Source organism: Alosa alosa, chromosome 10 (assembly GCF_017589495.1).
Source record: "Alosa alosa isolate M-15738 ecotype Scorff River chromosome 10, AALO_Geno_1.1, whole genome shotgun sequence".
NCBI lineage: Eukaryota > Metazoa > Chordata > Actinopteri > Clupeiformes > Clupeidae > Alosa > Alosa alosa.
The window spans coordinates 9129497-9146144 of record NC_063198.1 but is presented as its reverse complement, the minus strand read 5'-3'; the positions used below and the strand labels follow the sequence as shown (position 1 = coordinate 9146144).

General features: G+C 40.6%; 1 protein-coding gene across 3 annotated transcripts in view; it reads left to right on the top strand.

Annotated features, from left to right (window-relative positions):
- Window positions 1-11191: 11191 nt before the first annotated feature.
- Window positions 11192-16648, top strand: part of lhfpl4a (LHFPL tetraspan subfamily member 4a) — a 45077-nt gene continuing 39620 nt past the window's right edge. For all 3 annotated transcript variants that reach the window (XM_048255133.1, XM_048255132.1, XM_048255131.1), the window contains exon 1: window positions 11192-12350. In XM_048255133.1, coding sequence (XP_048111090.1) covers window positions 11945-12350 — 406 coding nt within the window. In that variant the 5' untranslated portion in view covers window positions 11192-11944. The remainder of the gene's footprint in view (window positions 12351-16648) is intronic.

Genomic DNA, 16648 nt, shown 5'->3' with positions numbered 1-16648 from the left:
TCAGCATTAGCAAAACAAAACATAATATTAAAATACATCCAGTGATTGACATGGCCTAGCCTATTTTCGAGTGGTCTAATAACAAAAATCTGAGTGATTAGATACCTTCCCGTAATTGTCATACTGTTGTTGTACAGTAACTGGATTATCGTGTTAGCTGGTTAGGAGGGCTGATTTTGCAGCTGGAGTTAACGTAGCAACCTCCTTCTGTTGCAGATGTGTTTAGCCTGCCGTTCACATCTGTTTAACACAGTTTAATTATGACCGCCGCTAGCAAAGCTAGCGAAGCGGTCATATTGGGATTGTCAAAGTTTTTTTGTTTTTTTTTCGTCATCTACTTCCTGACTTTTTGGTCAACGATACCCGGGACACCAAACTACCGGGGCACATGAAATTGGATCGGTATGTAGCCCCACTAGACTTTTACGGAAAAATTTTGTTTAGCGTCGAGGGGCCACTCCCCATGCTCGGCCCCCGAACCGCAAAAAAAGCAGTTTTTCCTAAATAACTACCTGAACCATGGCACTGAGGATGAAGAATCTTTTATGGTATGTTGGTCTCAAGGGCCTACATCAATCTGGCCCATAATCACTCATTTGTGATTTGCACCCTCCCCTCCCCGGTAAAAAATGAAAATGCAATATTATTCTGCTTTAATCGCCCCTATCTTCAGTTAAGATGTTCAGAACTGCACCAAATTTTATGTGTATGATTGACCTGGCATTCTCTGGGGGTATGCCAAGTTTCGTAGAATTTCATCCATGGAGGGGGTCTAAAAAAAATTAGGTTATGTGTACATTTAGTGACTGTACACTCATTGGCCTGTAGATGGCGGTGCACACATATACACATGTACACACACACAGGGACCCACATACTATCGGTATTAGAACGGCCGATACATAATTACAAATTCAGTAGGATTAAAAGAAAGCCAAAATAAATATTCATCATCATCATCATCATGGCTGCATTTCCGGTTTTGGCGATAAGTAGTCGTTTGTCCACTAGATGGCGCATCGTTGCAGTGAGACGTAATTTTGTTGGAAGTTAAAAGTGGGTTGGAAAAACAATGGACACTTCCTACAAGGACTGTAGTTTACGTCTAATAAGGATAGGATGATGTTCACATTAAATGTAATTCCCATTTCTTCTTGAAGACGAAATAAATCTGAGGATGTTTATCAGACATGCTTGGTTTTTACTGCAGGTACGTTAATCTTATAATATCAATAAGGACCTAGCTAGCCTAATGTTAGTTGGTTGAGTGATGGAGGCCAATTTGATTGATTAAATGTGGTTATACCAAGCAAATTGCAGCACTGTAATTGTATCTTTCGACTGTCATATGTTGCACGTGCTACAAAAATCATTCTTGTGCAATGGAAGATTTACCAACGTTGGTCTGATACAGTTTTGCCTACATGCGTGAGACGCCTGTTTATTTTGTTTTAAGTGCGTGCAGGGTGTGAGAGGGGAATCGATGTGCTTTGATTCCAGCCGTGAAGTTGTAGTCTGTGAAATTAAAAACGCACGTGTGTGAAGTATCCAAACAATGACACCTTCATTTCATTATGGCTGCTTTAGCAACACACCTTAAGCTACTGTGTAGTGGGTCCCATTTAGAAGTGGCTACTTCATTCGCGCTTTCCTTGACCTACCCATGTCAAAACACATCTGGTGAACTCGGATTACTGCTCTATATAGGACACAAAGCTTCTTTTTTCCCAAAAACCCATTCTTTGATTTTATAAATATTTTGTAATGTAAAACAAATGCTATAAATGCTTTAAATCTATTATGCGGCTTGACCTTTTGACCTACCCATGTCAAAACACATCTGTTGCATTCAGCTAACTGCCCTTCATAGTGCACAACGCTTCTTTTTTCCAGAAACTTACTCTTTGATTTTATATTAATTTTTTACTATTCAAAAAATGCTATGAATCTATTATGCGACCTGACCTTTTGACCTACCCATGTCAAAACACATCCGCTGCACTCAGCTAACTGCCCTACATAGTACACAAAGCTTCTTTTTTTCAAAAACGCACTCTTTGATTTTATATTATTTTTTACTATTCAAAAATGCTATAAATCAGGGCTCCGAACCGGTTCAAGGAACGAAAACGAAAACCGAAAACGAACAGAATTTTACGGAATTTTACGAGGAGCGGAAACGGAAACGAAAACAAAATGGTCTTCAACTGTTCCGGAACAGAAACGTTATTCTGAAATCCACAAAACCGGTTAATAACGTTTTTTTTTTCGTTCTCTATATAACAGCCTAATAATTTGATTTCTGCAGTTTGAAAAAAAAAAAAACGAATAAATGGACCTTTGGTCCAAATGTGTATATTTTGTCTTGCTGTTGTAATGTAACCTATCCGTCTGCCACTTCGGATCTTAGGCCAGCTCGTAGCGTAGGCTACTGAAACTGATTTGGAAATTGTTTGTAGCCTATGCGTAATAGCCTATTTTGCCTGTCCATGCCTTGTCGTTTTAAAGTCGAGATTTGAAATGTTTGCGCAATTATAGCCTATTCTATGTAGAAGAGTTAAACGGCAAATTTGAGATAGGCCTTGTCAGCAACAGACAGGTTAGTTTATAAACAGGGTTGGAATTATAGCGCAAGCCTTTGAAGATCTCCATATGGATAAAACTTAGGCTATAACCAGGTAAGGAGTTTAGCACGTATCCAGAAATATTTTTGATAAGAAATTATTTATAGGCATAGGTTAGGCCTACAGTAAGTCTGTAGGCTATGGGATGGATAGCCCATCTGAATGTTTTGGATGCCGCCTGTGATTTATTATTTTTTGGGCATAGCTACGGTATAGGCTAAATCAAGGGGAAATAATGAGTAGCCTACGTCTATTCTCAGGTAAAGTCCACAAAAATAGACTTGATAGGCCCGCCAAACACTGCGGAACTTTAAGAACGAACAATATTTTATGCGTTCGAACCGGTTCAGGACCAATATGTTGGTGGCGGAACGCATGCAAGAACGAAAACGTTAAACATAGGCCTACCTGAACCGTTCGGAACGGAACGTTTGAAAAATAATTTCGTTTTCAAGCCCTGCTATAAATCTATTATGTGCCTTCACCTTTTGACCTACCCATGTCAAAACACATCTGCTGCACTCGGTTAACTGCCCTACATAGTACACAAAGCTTCTTTTTTCCAAAAACTCACTCTTTGATTTTATATTATTTTTTTACTATTCAAAAATGCTATAAATCTATTATGCGGCTTCCCCTTTCGACTTACCCATGTCAAAACACATCTGTTGCACTCAGCTAACTGCCCTACATAGTACACAAAGCTTCTTTTTTTTTTTTCAAAAACGCACTCTTTGATTTTATATTATTTTTTTACTATTCAAAAATGCTATAAATCTATTATGTGCCTTCACCTTTTGACCTACCCATGTAAAAACACATCTGCTGCACTCAGCTAACTGCCCTACATAGTACACAAAGCTTCTTTCTTCCAAAAACTCACTCTTTGATTTTATATTAATATTTTACTATTCAAAAATGCTATAAATCTATTATGCGGCTTCCACTTTCAACCTACCCATGTTAAAACACATCTGTTACACTCAGCTAACTGCCCTTCATAATACACAAAGTTTTTCCAAAAACTCCCTTTTTAAAATCCAAAGGGAGTCCCTCTTTGATTTTATATAATTTGTTTACTGTAAAAAATGTCTATAGCATTTTTGTTTATAGCATTTTGAATAGTAAAAATTAATATAAAATCAAAGAGTAAGTTTTGGACAAAATAAGCTTTGTGTATTATGTAGGGCAAAGTTAGCTGAGTGCAGCAGATGTGTTTTTTGACATGGGTAGGTCAAAAGGTCAAGCCACATAATAAATTTATAGCATTTTGAATAGTAAAAAAATATAATATAAAATCAAAGACAAAATGAGTTTCTGTAAAAAAAGGCATTAGCTGTGCACTATGAAGGGTTTTGTGGTAGGTCAGCTGAGTGCAATAAATTTATAGCATTTTGAATAGTAAAAATTTTAAAATCAAAGGGTAGGTTCAAAAGGTCAATGAAGGGGCTGTGATAATAGATTTAAAGCAAAGGTCAAGCCCGCATTTATTTAAAGCATTTTAGCATTTTTACATTAAAAATATTTATAAAATCAAAGAATGGGTTTTGGGAAAAAGAAGCTTTGTGTACGATATAGAGCAGTAATCCGAGTTCACCAGATGTGTTTTGACATGGGTAGGTCAAAAGGGCAAGCCGCATAATAGATTTGAAACATTTAACATTAAAAATTCTATAAAATCAAAGAGTGGGTTTTAGTTTCCTAAAACCCACTCTTTGATTTTATAGAATTTTTAATGTTAAATGTTTCAAGAAGCTTTGTGCATTAGAAAGGGCAGTAAGGCGAGTTCAGGAGATGTGTTTTAGTATGGGTAAGTCAAAAGGTGAAGCCGCATAATAGATTGAAATCTTTTATCGGCATAAAAAATTCATGAAATCAAAACATGGGTTTTTGGACAAAAGAAGCTTTGTGTAATATAGGCAGGCCTTGTTTAAACACATTAAAGTTGGTTTGACACAAACTCGACCCTCGTAGTCAGTGCTAAATAGATTTTTCGAATGTGTCGAATATCCAACGTCCAATATAAAACCAACTTTACCACGGTAAGGGAACATGAATCAGCCTATATTTGCACGAACAATAACGGACAACAGCTCTTCAACTTTGGCCCGTTAAAATGTGTATGAACAGTCTAGCGACGCATTTCATCAAGGCCCATTTGGACATGTCAGTTATTTGCACCACTGGTTAGATGTAAAACAGCATTTCGTTTCAGACTACACTGTAAAAAATAACACTACGGGTGTGTTCTAAACGGGTAAAGTTGCTGCCTTTTAAGATATCTAACTGGGGAGCAAGGCAGCAAGTGCGGTTCGAAACCGAAAAAACAAATTCTGCTGCCTTTTAAGATATCTTAGAATTCCCAAATCTTACTGCAGTAACACAAGTATACTTTACTTACTATAGGCTGACCTAGTGTTCTTACTAGAGTAACATTAGTAATGTGCCGAACTTGCAACAATGGGGTCTAAAACTTGAGATACCGCGTAAGCTTCACAACTCAGACCTGAGTAAACTGGACTCACGCGAGTGCACACGCCGCTGGTTAGCAGAGGGAGCATTCTGGATTCCACAGCCAACGGTCGGCAGTGTTACGGTGTGGCTGACTTTTGGGATGGGAGTGTAACGCAGCTTCACCAGTGACTTTGCTCTGTCCGTAAGTTTACAGTATGTATTAATGTGTCAAATGTTTACAGTATAGGTTGAACTAACAGCATTTGTGCAAAACTGTACATTCGGGTTTCATTAACAGCTGGGGTAATGTTAAATTCAACTTGCTTGATAAGTGGCGATATATCGCTAGCTGCTAACAGTTTGCAGCTAACTGATAGCAGCTATCTGAAGTTAACACTGCCTCAGACCATGCAGAGCAGAAAACAAATATTCTAGGTATTCAAGCCCTTTGATATTTTTGTTATCGGGTTATGAGGAAGTGGTGGCGCTGGGGTCTAGAACTAGGCTGTATAAATTTGCCAATAGCAGTTGTCTTCATGAGCTCTCTTAATGAAGTTTAGTTCTAACGCTAGCCATTTCTCATGAGAAACGCTTGCTAGCATGCTAAGTTGATTCAAAACGTGTACAGATTAAACTGTGTATGGTTTTACGCCGATATTCCTACTGTATTGATAAAACAATTAGGATAATTGGACACAATAACCTTACTGACTGAGAAAGCCATGGTCTTTTATCTAAAATCTTTCGTTGTGATTTAGCAAGAGGACTTAGGTTGCAGTGTGTGGAATTTGAACGAATGTGCCGCTTATTGAGGTGCAAAATGGCGCCATATAATTCCAACGTATGATTGACATTTTAAATTCTATTGTGATAAATGTACTAGGCCTGAAGCAATAGAGAAAATTAAGTTGCCAAATCATAATATTTTTAGCTTAACAGTATTAATTAGGTCTCTGGAGAAACAATTTAATTTAACATTTAATGTGAAACTTAATCAGCTGTTTTAGTTAAACATGGCCAATAGATGCATATTGATAATAATTTTGCCCTCTTTTTTCTTTTGCAGTTGGAAAACTGAAAATGCAGAGCAATGAACTGGACATGTAAGTTGTGCTTGTTTGGATGTGAAGTCAGAGGTCAGTTGCTCAAACACTACTGATTGAAACATGGAGGTTACACCAGAATACTTCGAAAAAACTGCAGAGGGTGGTGAAAACTGGCCAACGATCACCGGTTCCTCACTCCCCTCCATCAAGGCCATCCAGGGCAAGTGATGCTTGGCGTAAGGCGCCGCAGCATCATCAAAGACTGTTCTCACCTCAACCACAGACTGTTCACCCCCACCCCTCTGGGAGGCGTTACAGGTCTCCCTGCACCCAAACCAGCAGGTTCAGAGGAAGCTTCTTCCCTGCGGCTGTCACCCTACTGAACTCTAGCTCTGCATCCCGGTGACAACCAACCAACTAAGCCCCCGCCCGATGCCTCCTTGCCTGTGCCTGTTGAGGTGTCCACCATGACCATGGAAACCTTGACGGGGGACACCCACCCCCCGCGGACAATTGCCCTATCCCACCCATAGTGTTCTATTTATTTACAAATGTACATACTGTAATTACACTTATACATGGCATTTTCTACTGCTCTTCATACTATTCATCCTGCACATACACGTATTCTTACTACTGTTATAATGTTACTGTTTCTGCACTACAGTACTGTTACCACACTGCACATAGCTGTATACTGTACATATATGTCTATATGGTTCATACCGAATATCCATATTTATTCTGCTAATACATTGCACATATTTATATATAATTTATATTACTCTAAACCACCTTCTGTAAACCAACTGTATACTACTGTTTACACCGCATATTATCCTGTCTATGCACCACCTGTCTTTGTATATCACATTGCATTTTTCTGCTTTTTTTTTCACTTCTAGTTAGATGCAAACTGCATTTTGTTGTCTTTGTACTTGTACTCTGCAAAATGACAATAAAGTTATCTAATCTAATAGTGCCAACTATTTGTGTATATTCTGCAAGTAAACTTTACTGTCCAACATAAAGTACCCTTTACAACTCAAAGTAAGGGTAACTCATTTAACAGTAGTAAATACAACTTCGTTTCAAGTAAGCTTTACTCGAGGGCATGAAGTAAACTTTACTAGTTGGAAGTAAGTAACCAGAACTTTAAAGTCTTAAGTAAGGATAACTTCTTCTAAGTAAGCATTACTTGTAGACATCAAGTAAACATAACTTGGAAGAGAAAAGTTTTGTTTACTTAACTTATTTAAGGCAACGAGTTTCCACCCTTTTTTCAAGTAACCATTACTTATTATTTTTTACAGTGTACTGTTACTTAATTTGTGCATTAACAATAACGTTTCAGACTACTGTTACTTAATTTGTGCATTGACAATAAAGTATCACATGAACTAAAGATGACTAAAATCTTATGTAGAAGAAGAAACATTCACAAAAAATCCATCCATCCAAAAATGTTTTGATAGCTGTTGAAAACGGCATGGAACTGACAGAGATGTTTTTGTTCATAAATAAATAAATAACATTATGCTGATACCTTTTGCTTTTCCCAAATACAATGTAGCCTACAGGTGTAAGTGACCTTTCATCAATCCAGTTGCAATGGATGAACTGTGATGAACTGCCCTACTTGTGATTGTTTAGAGATTTTAAAGGTTTTATAACAATGCTACATCTTCTTTGGCTATTCTACAATCTATTCACCTTTTCAGCACCAGTAGGCTACTTTCTGTGCAGCCGCTTTTACACACACTCAGGCATGCCAAACAAGCATACACAAAAGTTTCAAGAGTGGGGGATAGAGTAAAATATGGAGACAAATTGAAGTGTGATTTATTTTCGCGGAACGGATGTACAGGACTGAGCGGCGGTCATATTTTGTATCGCTATGCGGTACATCTAGTTTTAAATGTGACGCTCATTGACAAAGGTTTACAACACGATATGCCAGCATTTGAAGTGCTAATACCCACAGAGTAACATGAGTAACGCCAGCAATAAACTAGATGTACCGCATAGCGGTAGGAAATATGATCGCTGCTCGGTCCTGCACATTCTCTCCGCAAAAATAAATCACGCTTGTCAATTTGTCTCCATCTCCTACTCCTGCAACTCATGTGCATGTAAATGAGTGTGTGCATGTGTGAGTTTGCTTTTGTGTATTAAAATGTGTGTGTGTGTGTGTGTGTGTGTGTGTGTGTGTGTGCGCACGTGCGTGCCTGTGTGTTTCTGTGTGTGCGGGTGTTTGTGCGTGTATATGTATGTGCTTGTGTGTGTGTGGGCGCGGTATGTGTCCAAATCACAAATGAGTGGGTATGGGCTAGGTTGATGCTGGCTCTTGAGACTAATATAGCCTAATATACCATAAGCATTTTATCATCTTGGGTGCAACAGTTCAGATAGGGCTAGTTATTTAGCTTAGCGCAGTGGAGGAGTGGCCAACAAATGTCATGTTCCCTGGTGTTTCAGTAACCTGGAATCATTGACCAAAATTGATGACAGTAAAAGAAAAAAACATATTTCTTTTTTATATTTTAAATGACTTGTCCTGATTCTTCCTGTGGATCTTCATGGGTACTGACATGGGCGGATTATGAACTTTCGGGCCCCTGGGCCCTGATGTTTTAAGGGCCCCCCACTAATTGTCGCATATGTGTGTGTGTGTGGGGGGTTGTTGCTGCTACTGGAAGAAACTGGAATCCATGCATTTCCACTGAATTATTTTTGGAATCTGATCCCTTATCATACCTGTTCATTCTTACTCGTCGCTCGACTTATCGTGACTAAATTCAAGATGGCTGCAATCGCTAAACTTCGTGAAGATACTGTCTGTATAAATCGTCTTGTAAGTAAACTACCAGTGCTTTTTCAAAGTTCTCAATGTCTCGTTTTAAATGTCAGGGCCCTCGGAAGTCTACCAATGAAGTGTGGAGATACATTGAGCCTCGTAAATGGTGTAAAACAGTGATTTATTTGCATGGCTAGCCCGATGCCGAAACACCACCATTGCAAAAGCTGTTGGTAGCATCGGCTAACTAGCACCAGAGTGCAGGGGACAAGCCGAGATGGGCTATGAGACATACGTTCACACTCGGTATCATGTTTCAATACACTTTAGGTCAATATCACACCGGAATTCTCCTTTAATCTCTAACAATACGGCAATTTGCTTAACTGGCTTAACATATTTTTGTAATAACTGAGCGTGATGTAAACCTTTATGTCTGGATAACTGGTGTTGTGCTTCTACTCCCATGAGGAGCTGGCAGTAAGTGTTAAGTGTCAATGCTAACCAGGCTAATAAACAAACCATGCTACGTCGAAGGGTAAAGTCACGTGACTTATTTTGTAGTCAGTTTATGAAACAAAAAGAGCAATTTCGATTTTTTAAAATAAGGCAAAATAGGGCCTGACATTTTCACAGTTAGAAGATTATTACTGTATACACACTGAAAAATATTTTGGTGGATAACTTCGCTGATTTGGCTTCACAATATTTTTTTAAAAATAGGTCTATGGGACCTAACATTGGAGCTGCTCTTCGATAGGAACGCAATCACTTGGGGCCACTTTTTTTTTTAATGTTACATGTTATTCAGCAGGTTTAGAAAAGGGGTGTCTTTAAAATGTGTCAGTCACTGAAATCTGAGGAAGTGCCAGGGAGCAATACATGTATTGCAATACATGGGCATTTAGGAAAAGCCTAAAAATGCGCATCCCATATGAAGTTAAAAAAAAAAAACACCTCAGAAACTTTCAAATTCTCATATGAATTACAGTTTTGAAGACTATATGTGAAGAACAAGTCCCCTGACAGGTGGACAACCAAACAAAAATGCAAAAAGCTGCTTTCAGAGCATGCATGACAGTGGTGTTTGCAAGGTTTTTCAGTTCAAATTGATTTTTGCATTGCTGGGTGTAACATGTTAAAATGTAGTCTAAAGCATTACTGTTATCACATCACATTAATCTGGAAAACTATGACATAGCAGCGGTAACACATTGCGTTGCTCTTTGGGTTGGTTTTTCACCAACTTTGCTGTATGTTTCGTGGTAGCCTACTTTCAAATAGCACAGGCCATGTTTGTATCAAGCAGACTACTGTAACAGTCTTGCAGTGAGTAAACAAGTAAAGTGCCTAAAGCAATGTGCAATGACCCATCTTTTGCAAAACAAAAGAGAGGGAATTATGCCTGTGTCAATATAAAACTATAGGCTATTAAGCATGTGTTTCTCTGCACTTCAAAATATAGTTAATATAGGAAAACTTGTCACAGAATCATGTTAAACCTTGATTCTTGTTTTGCCATAACTCTGGCAATTACAGGTAATTAAAGCCTATCAGTGTATATTTCTTATGTTTGTACCCTAAAACAAGTTTTCCATTTAGTGCCTCATGAAAAAAAAAATGAATATGGTGTCAAGAGAAGCCCAGCACTCTGTGTTGACTAACCAACTATGTGGGTTATTTAGCCTTGAGCATTTGCATCAGTGTATTAACTTATCCATGCATGCAACTGACCATTGCTCAGTGTTTGATCACAGCTGGAAGTGTGCAAGACTCTGTACTGAAGGCATTGCTTATTAACAGTGTCTGTGATGTCTACAGACAGCCACTGCATAATCACCTAAATGTTTACAAATTAGTTTAATTGGCTATTTATGCTTGACTGCCATTTCGTTCACTGCTGAACTGGCACTGTAGCCTAGTGTATCTTTTTTTTAGCCAAGATAAAATAATAATTTGACCTTTGTGTTCATGTTATGTTGGTTTTCTTGAGGTGTTTACTATTATGCATGTTTTTCATCATCAAAGGATGCACACCCAAGGGTTGTGCATCTAAATGTGCGCTATATTGCCACAAATCTAAAGAACAGACGACAGGCAAGACATAAAAGTGCCATTTTGCCAAAAGTGCCTTGAAAAAGTTAGTTGACACTTGGTTTCGTTGTAATCTCGGGGTTGTGGGAGAGCTCTAGGCTGACTGGGGGACTGATGGATGGGCGTTGGGCTGTACAAGCAATTCAAATTTCTGCACTACCCAAACCGTGCGCGCGCCAACCAACGCCAGCGCTGAACATCCCTGAGAGCGTGAGCGCGCGGGGGAGCAACGGGAGGAGAGGAAAGGAGAGGACGAGAAACGGTTGTGGCCAATACAGCACTTTGCGGGGGGAAACGCGTCAACATTCCTTTCGCTCTTCAGATCTAAGGTATACCCAGATTATCTTGTCGAATTGACATAATCTGGTAGCCTACACGACCAGGCGCGCCTCTTGGATGCTCCGGTGAGATCCCCGTATCGGTTGATTCATCTTCAGCGAGTCGACAGCGCATCTCGTGCTCTCTGAAGCGGCGGTTTTGATGGGAGGCGAAAGTGGATACATTATTAATACAGAGACAGAGGAGAACAGCAAGAAAATACGTCTTGTCAGTTTTGTCATGACCACTGCATTTTTTGCAATGTGATCTTGGTCGCCTTTACGGTTTCCTTGCTCAGTGAGAGGAGGAGTGGGAATCGGACATCGTTTTAAAAAAATCTTTGTGTTGAATCACGCTTGTTCATAGGTGACTGCATTTCCGATATTGATTGATTTGATTGCATGACAGTCAACATTAGCACAGGGATCTATATCCATACTTTTGCCGAAAGATGTTGTTCACCTATTAGCAGATTTCCTTCCATTGCATCCAGCCGCAGGGTCCTCAGCATCCACGCAATTTGGGGGCACCGGTGAGGAAGATAGGGGGAGATAGAGTCGAGAAGCAAACGAGTAAAGAGATCAACAGAGGGTAAGACCCGGTGAGTAAAAATGCTGCCATCGCAAGAAGCCTCCAAGATCTACCATGACAACTACATGCGGAACTCTAGGGCCATCGGGGTCCTGTGGGCGATCTTCACCATTTGCTTTGCCATTATCAATGTGGTGGTGTTCATTCAGCCCTACTGGATCGGTGACAGCGTGAACACACCGCACGCCGGGTACTTTGGCTTGTTCCACTACTGCGTGGGTGAAGGGACCTCCAACCGCGATCTCAGGTGTTACGGGACCTTCTCCGACTTCGCCTCCATCCCTTCCGGCGCTTTCAAAGCAGCTGCCTTCTTCGTGCTGATGTCCATGGTACTCATCCTCAGCTGCATCGCCTGTATGGCGCTCTTCTTCTTCTGCAACACCGCCACAGTCTACAAGACGTGCGCCTGGATGCAGCTGCTTTGCGGTGAGTAGCCTACAAGATGGGAGAGGTTTGTCTCAGCCCCTGATGAGATAGTGTATCGGTTACTATAGAGACAGACATCAGAGATCAGTCATGTTTATGTGCCTTAGCAATTCATCAATAGATCAATATAATGTAGCCTACGTGTTTGGAGGTAACGACCAATACAGCTGTGATTGTCACTGATACCAATATTTCAGACCACAGGCCCAAGGGACTTTGGCAAACATGTATGTGTAGGTAGTACTTTTGCTTTGATGTAGATCCTCATTATTGTCATTTGTAAATGTTCCGAAAGCTGTGGTTTCATCAAAGACAACATTTTGGACAATTAAAGATTCGGGCTATGATTCAGTCCAGTCAGAAGGGGGGGTGGGGGGGTCCTCCATTTATAGTGGGGGTCCCCAAGACCATCATTCAAAGACCAAGCTAGTTCCTTCATGAATAATGACAAAATTGATTCAGCATGTTAATTTGTCTTTAAACTGATGACCCAGGTGCAGCTCTCTGAATAATTGAAATGAGCAGTAAACATTGATATTTTTAGAAACACATGAAAATCTGCAGCACACACCAAATATATTGAAATGTCAAAATCTATTACAGAGAAACACACATCACACACACCCAAATGCACACACACATGCAGGCACACAGGCTTCAACACAAATTTGCACTTGTATAAATAATAGGTGCAACAAATTCATTAGCACCAAATGTGCAAATTTGCTGGCAACACACGTGACAGTTAAGCAACGTGACTGTCAGTGCTCCCATTTGCCATCAAATAACTTATCCATGTATGAGTTCTCATTGTTTCCCACAATCACAACACACCATGCTCAACATGCTCACTCAGATACTCACTGGAGTGTGTGTGTGTGTGGGGCTGACTGTGCCAATTTCAGTGGTTGATGACTGATGAATGGGTTTAGCCAGCTCAAGTGGAGGTGAGTGTGGGGCCAGGTTGTTCCCCTTAAGAAATCACATCCTTCTGCCCTCAGTGCTGCTCACTCTCCCTTCTCTCACACAGATGACGAAGGGGTGGATGGACTGAATTAGAGAGACAGACGGAAGGAAGGAAGACAGACAGGCTGGCAGGAGACGGAGGAGAATAGAAAGGCAGGAGAGAATGAAGAGTTGAGGGAGGGTCAAGTAGGCTACTAATGGAATGAGCGCTGCAGTTCCCAGCACTATTGTGTTCTCCCCTAACTAAACACACACACACACATGTCTCTCTCCCTCACACACTCTCTCTGTCTCTCTCTCTCTCACACACACACACACAAGCAGAGAGAGAGAGAGAGAGAGAGAGAAAACCATCCATTAGATGCAATATATGGCAATGAAGAATCCATACACATGAATGCCCTCTCTCCAAGTCACTCTCTCTTGCTCTCTCTCACACACACACACACACACACACACACACACACACACACACACACACACACACACACACACACACACACACACACATACACATACACACAAGCTTCAGTCCCTCTAATCAATACATTCTAATGTTAAACTGTCTGTAACCATCATATGTCATGAGCTGGAACTGACTTGTGTTACCAAATATAATCATGCAAGTGAGAAATGAACTGCAGTCACAGAGTTGATAATATACCTATATGAGGAGAATCGTACAAAAAAGACAAAAAGACTAATGATTTATATATTAGTTCAAGATTATATTAGTGATTGTGGCATTTCATTCAGGGGTTCAGAGCATTGCAGGTCATTTAACATTATACTTGCATTGCCAAGGCCCAAAGAGAGAGTAAATGTAGTTATCATTGAGATTTACAGTAATTATTTGCTGGATAGTTAGGAGACTTGGCCTGCTTGTGATGGGTAGGTAGGGAGACTTGGCCTGCTGGTGCTGGGTTGTGCTGGGTAGGTAGGGAGACTTGGCCTGCTTGTGCTGGATAGGTTGTGCTGGGTGGGTTAGGAGACTTGGCCCGCTTGTGCTTGGTAGGTTGTGCTTGGTGGGTTAGGAGACTTGGCCTGCTTGTGCTGGGTAGGTTGTGCTGCGTATGTAGGGAGACTTGGCCTGCTTGTGCTTATGGCATTTTTCAGTGCTTAGTTTTTGGAAAGGTTACGCGCAGCCTTCTCCAGAGCGCTGACAGTACAGTCTGGCACGGCTGCTAATGGAGGTTCAGCAGCTGTTTTCTCTCCATCTATGCGCTGTCACTCAAAGCTCTTTTTTATATTCACTCTCCCCATCCTCATGTGTCTCTCTCTCCCCTTCTATTTCTCTCTACTCTATCTCTCCTTCTCTCTCTCTGTGTCCCTCTCTACACTTCGATATCACCCAAGTCTATACCCCCCCTTCTATCTATTCCTCCGTCTCTCTCTCTCTCTCTCTTTCTCTCTGTTTCCATCCTCGTGTGCTATCTTCCCAGAGCACAGGGTGCATCATCAGGTCTGGAGACAGTGTGAAAGTGTGTATAAGCTGCCGATGCATTAGTGCCTCGCCTGCATTCCCCACAGAAACACACAGAAATGACACACACACATGCAAACACACACACACACACACACACACACATTTTTTTGCCCTCCCCTTTCATCACTTGTTCCCAACGTCATCACCTCCGTAGAAAGAAGGTTGTGAGCCGTAAGTGGTCTCAGTGGAAAGATGCATGCCTTGCTTAGTTCTTTTCAACCTGAAGGACAAAAGCGTGTTTCCTCACTTAAAATAAATGTGCCAACATGCACTCGCACCAGTGTATGCTTACAATGTGTCATCTAAAGTTAATGAGGCAAATGAACAGAAACGCACACACACACACACACACACACACACACACACACACACACACACACACACACATACACACACACACACACTGAGATTTCTGGATTATAACGGTGGGTGTCTGTGCATTAGAGGAATTAGTGGTGTGTGTGTGTGTGTGTGTGTGTGTGTTGTCAATTCTATAATTTCTTAATTACTTGTCTTAGACATCTGCACAAAGCTCAGCAGTAAGCTTGTGGATCTCAAAAAAGATGCTGCAGGTTTGCAGTATTGGTGCAAAAAAAGGACGAAACTAAGAGAAAAAAAAGCAGACTTGACAGTTTTTGAGAAATTGACAGTTGGCTTTAGAAGATGCCAAGCTATCTTAAGTGGGCAGCTTGTTTCCAATGACAGTTTTCAGCATAAGAGGAGCTCAGGAGCCCTTTCACAGATAGATCTTTGGAAAGTACTACTCAAGACAGGCTTTGGGATTTAAGCAAATGTCTGTAAATGGTAAATCTGTTTTTTTGCCATGCAAGATTTAGTATTTTTTCACAAGTATTCGGGTGCATGCGTGTCTGTCTGTTGGCCTGTTAAAAGGGGAATTATAGATTAATAACAGATTTGTAAAGTAAGTTTTAAAGCACGTTTATTGAATTACGCCACACAAACTAGAATGTTATGCATTTTGTGCCAGAGACTGGCTGAGGCAGCGCTTTAGAAGCACCTGTTCTCCTATTTTTTCCCTGAATGGCAAAGACTGGAGGTTCCGATTGAAGAGATTATCAATGTAACAGCATTTGAGTATTTGTATACATGACAAATACATACAGTTTAAGATTAAATCTCAATCTGAAATGAGGGAATCTAGGTCAGTGGTTTACTGAGAGGGTTAGACCCCACACAGAACCTGATTTAAAGGATGATGTCCCATGATTGGGAAACAGTGGTGTGTGGAGAGGAGAGAGACAGAGTAAAAAAAGACAGAAAGAGACAGAGATGGAGAGAGAAAGGGAGATAGAGAGAGAGAAAGAGAGAGAGAGAAATTAGATGCAAATGTTCAGTGTGTCAGTCACCAAATGTTTTAAATAAAAGCCTGTTTTGGCCCAAAGGTGAGAGCAGTTAGATTTAGCATATTTGAGAAGGTTGGGCTAAAGGACAGCGGAATGGAGGGGAGTGGGGATATAGAGATGGCTGATTAGTCTCACAGTATAGGGCTAATCTTTGATCATAATAGGTTCAGTGAAGTTCCGTCAGCCCTAACTCTCCCTCCTAATCCTCTCCTGGTGCTGCAGGGTCTGTTCCAGAGACCAGCTATGCAAAGCCTCTATCATTAGGAGACCACAGCAGACAGGGTTGAAGCGGAGTAATCAAGGATCTTTGAGCACACTGAAGCTCACTGCAGTAGAGAAACCCATTGGTTTTAGGGTATAATAGCACAAAGATAAAGCATAGTCAGTCAGGTCCTCAAGTCACCTCAAGACCTTTCTGTTTCAGGAACACTTTTCACCTTCCGCCACCGCTTGACTCATCGCAATTGCCTTTTTTTTTCTTT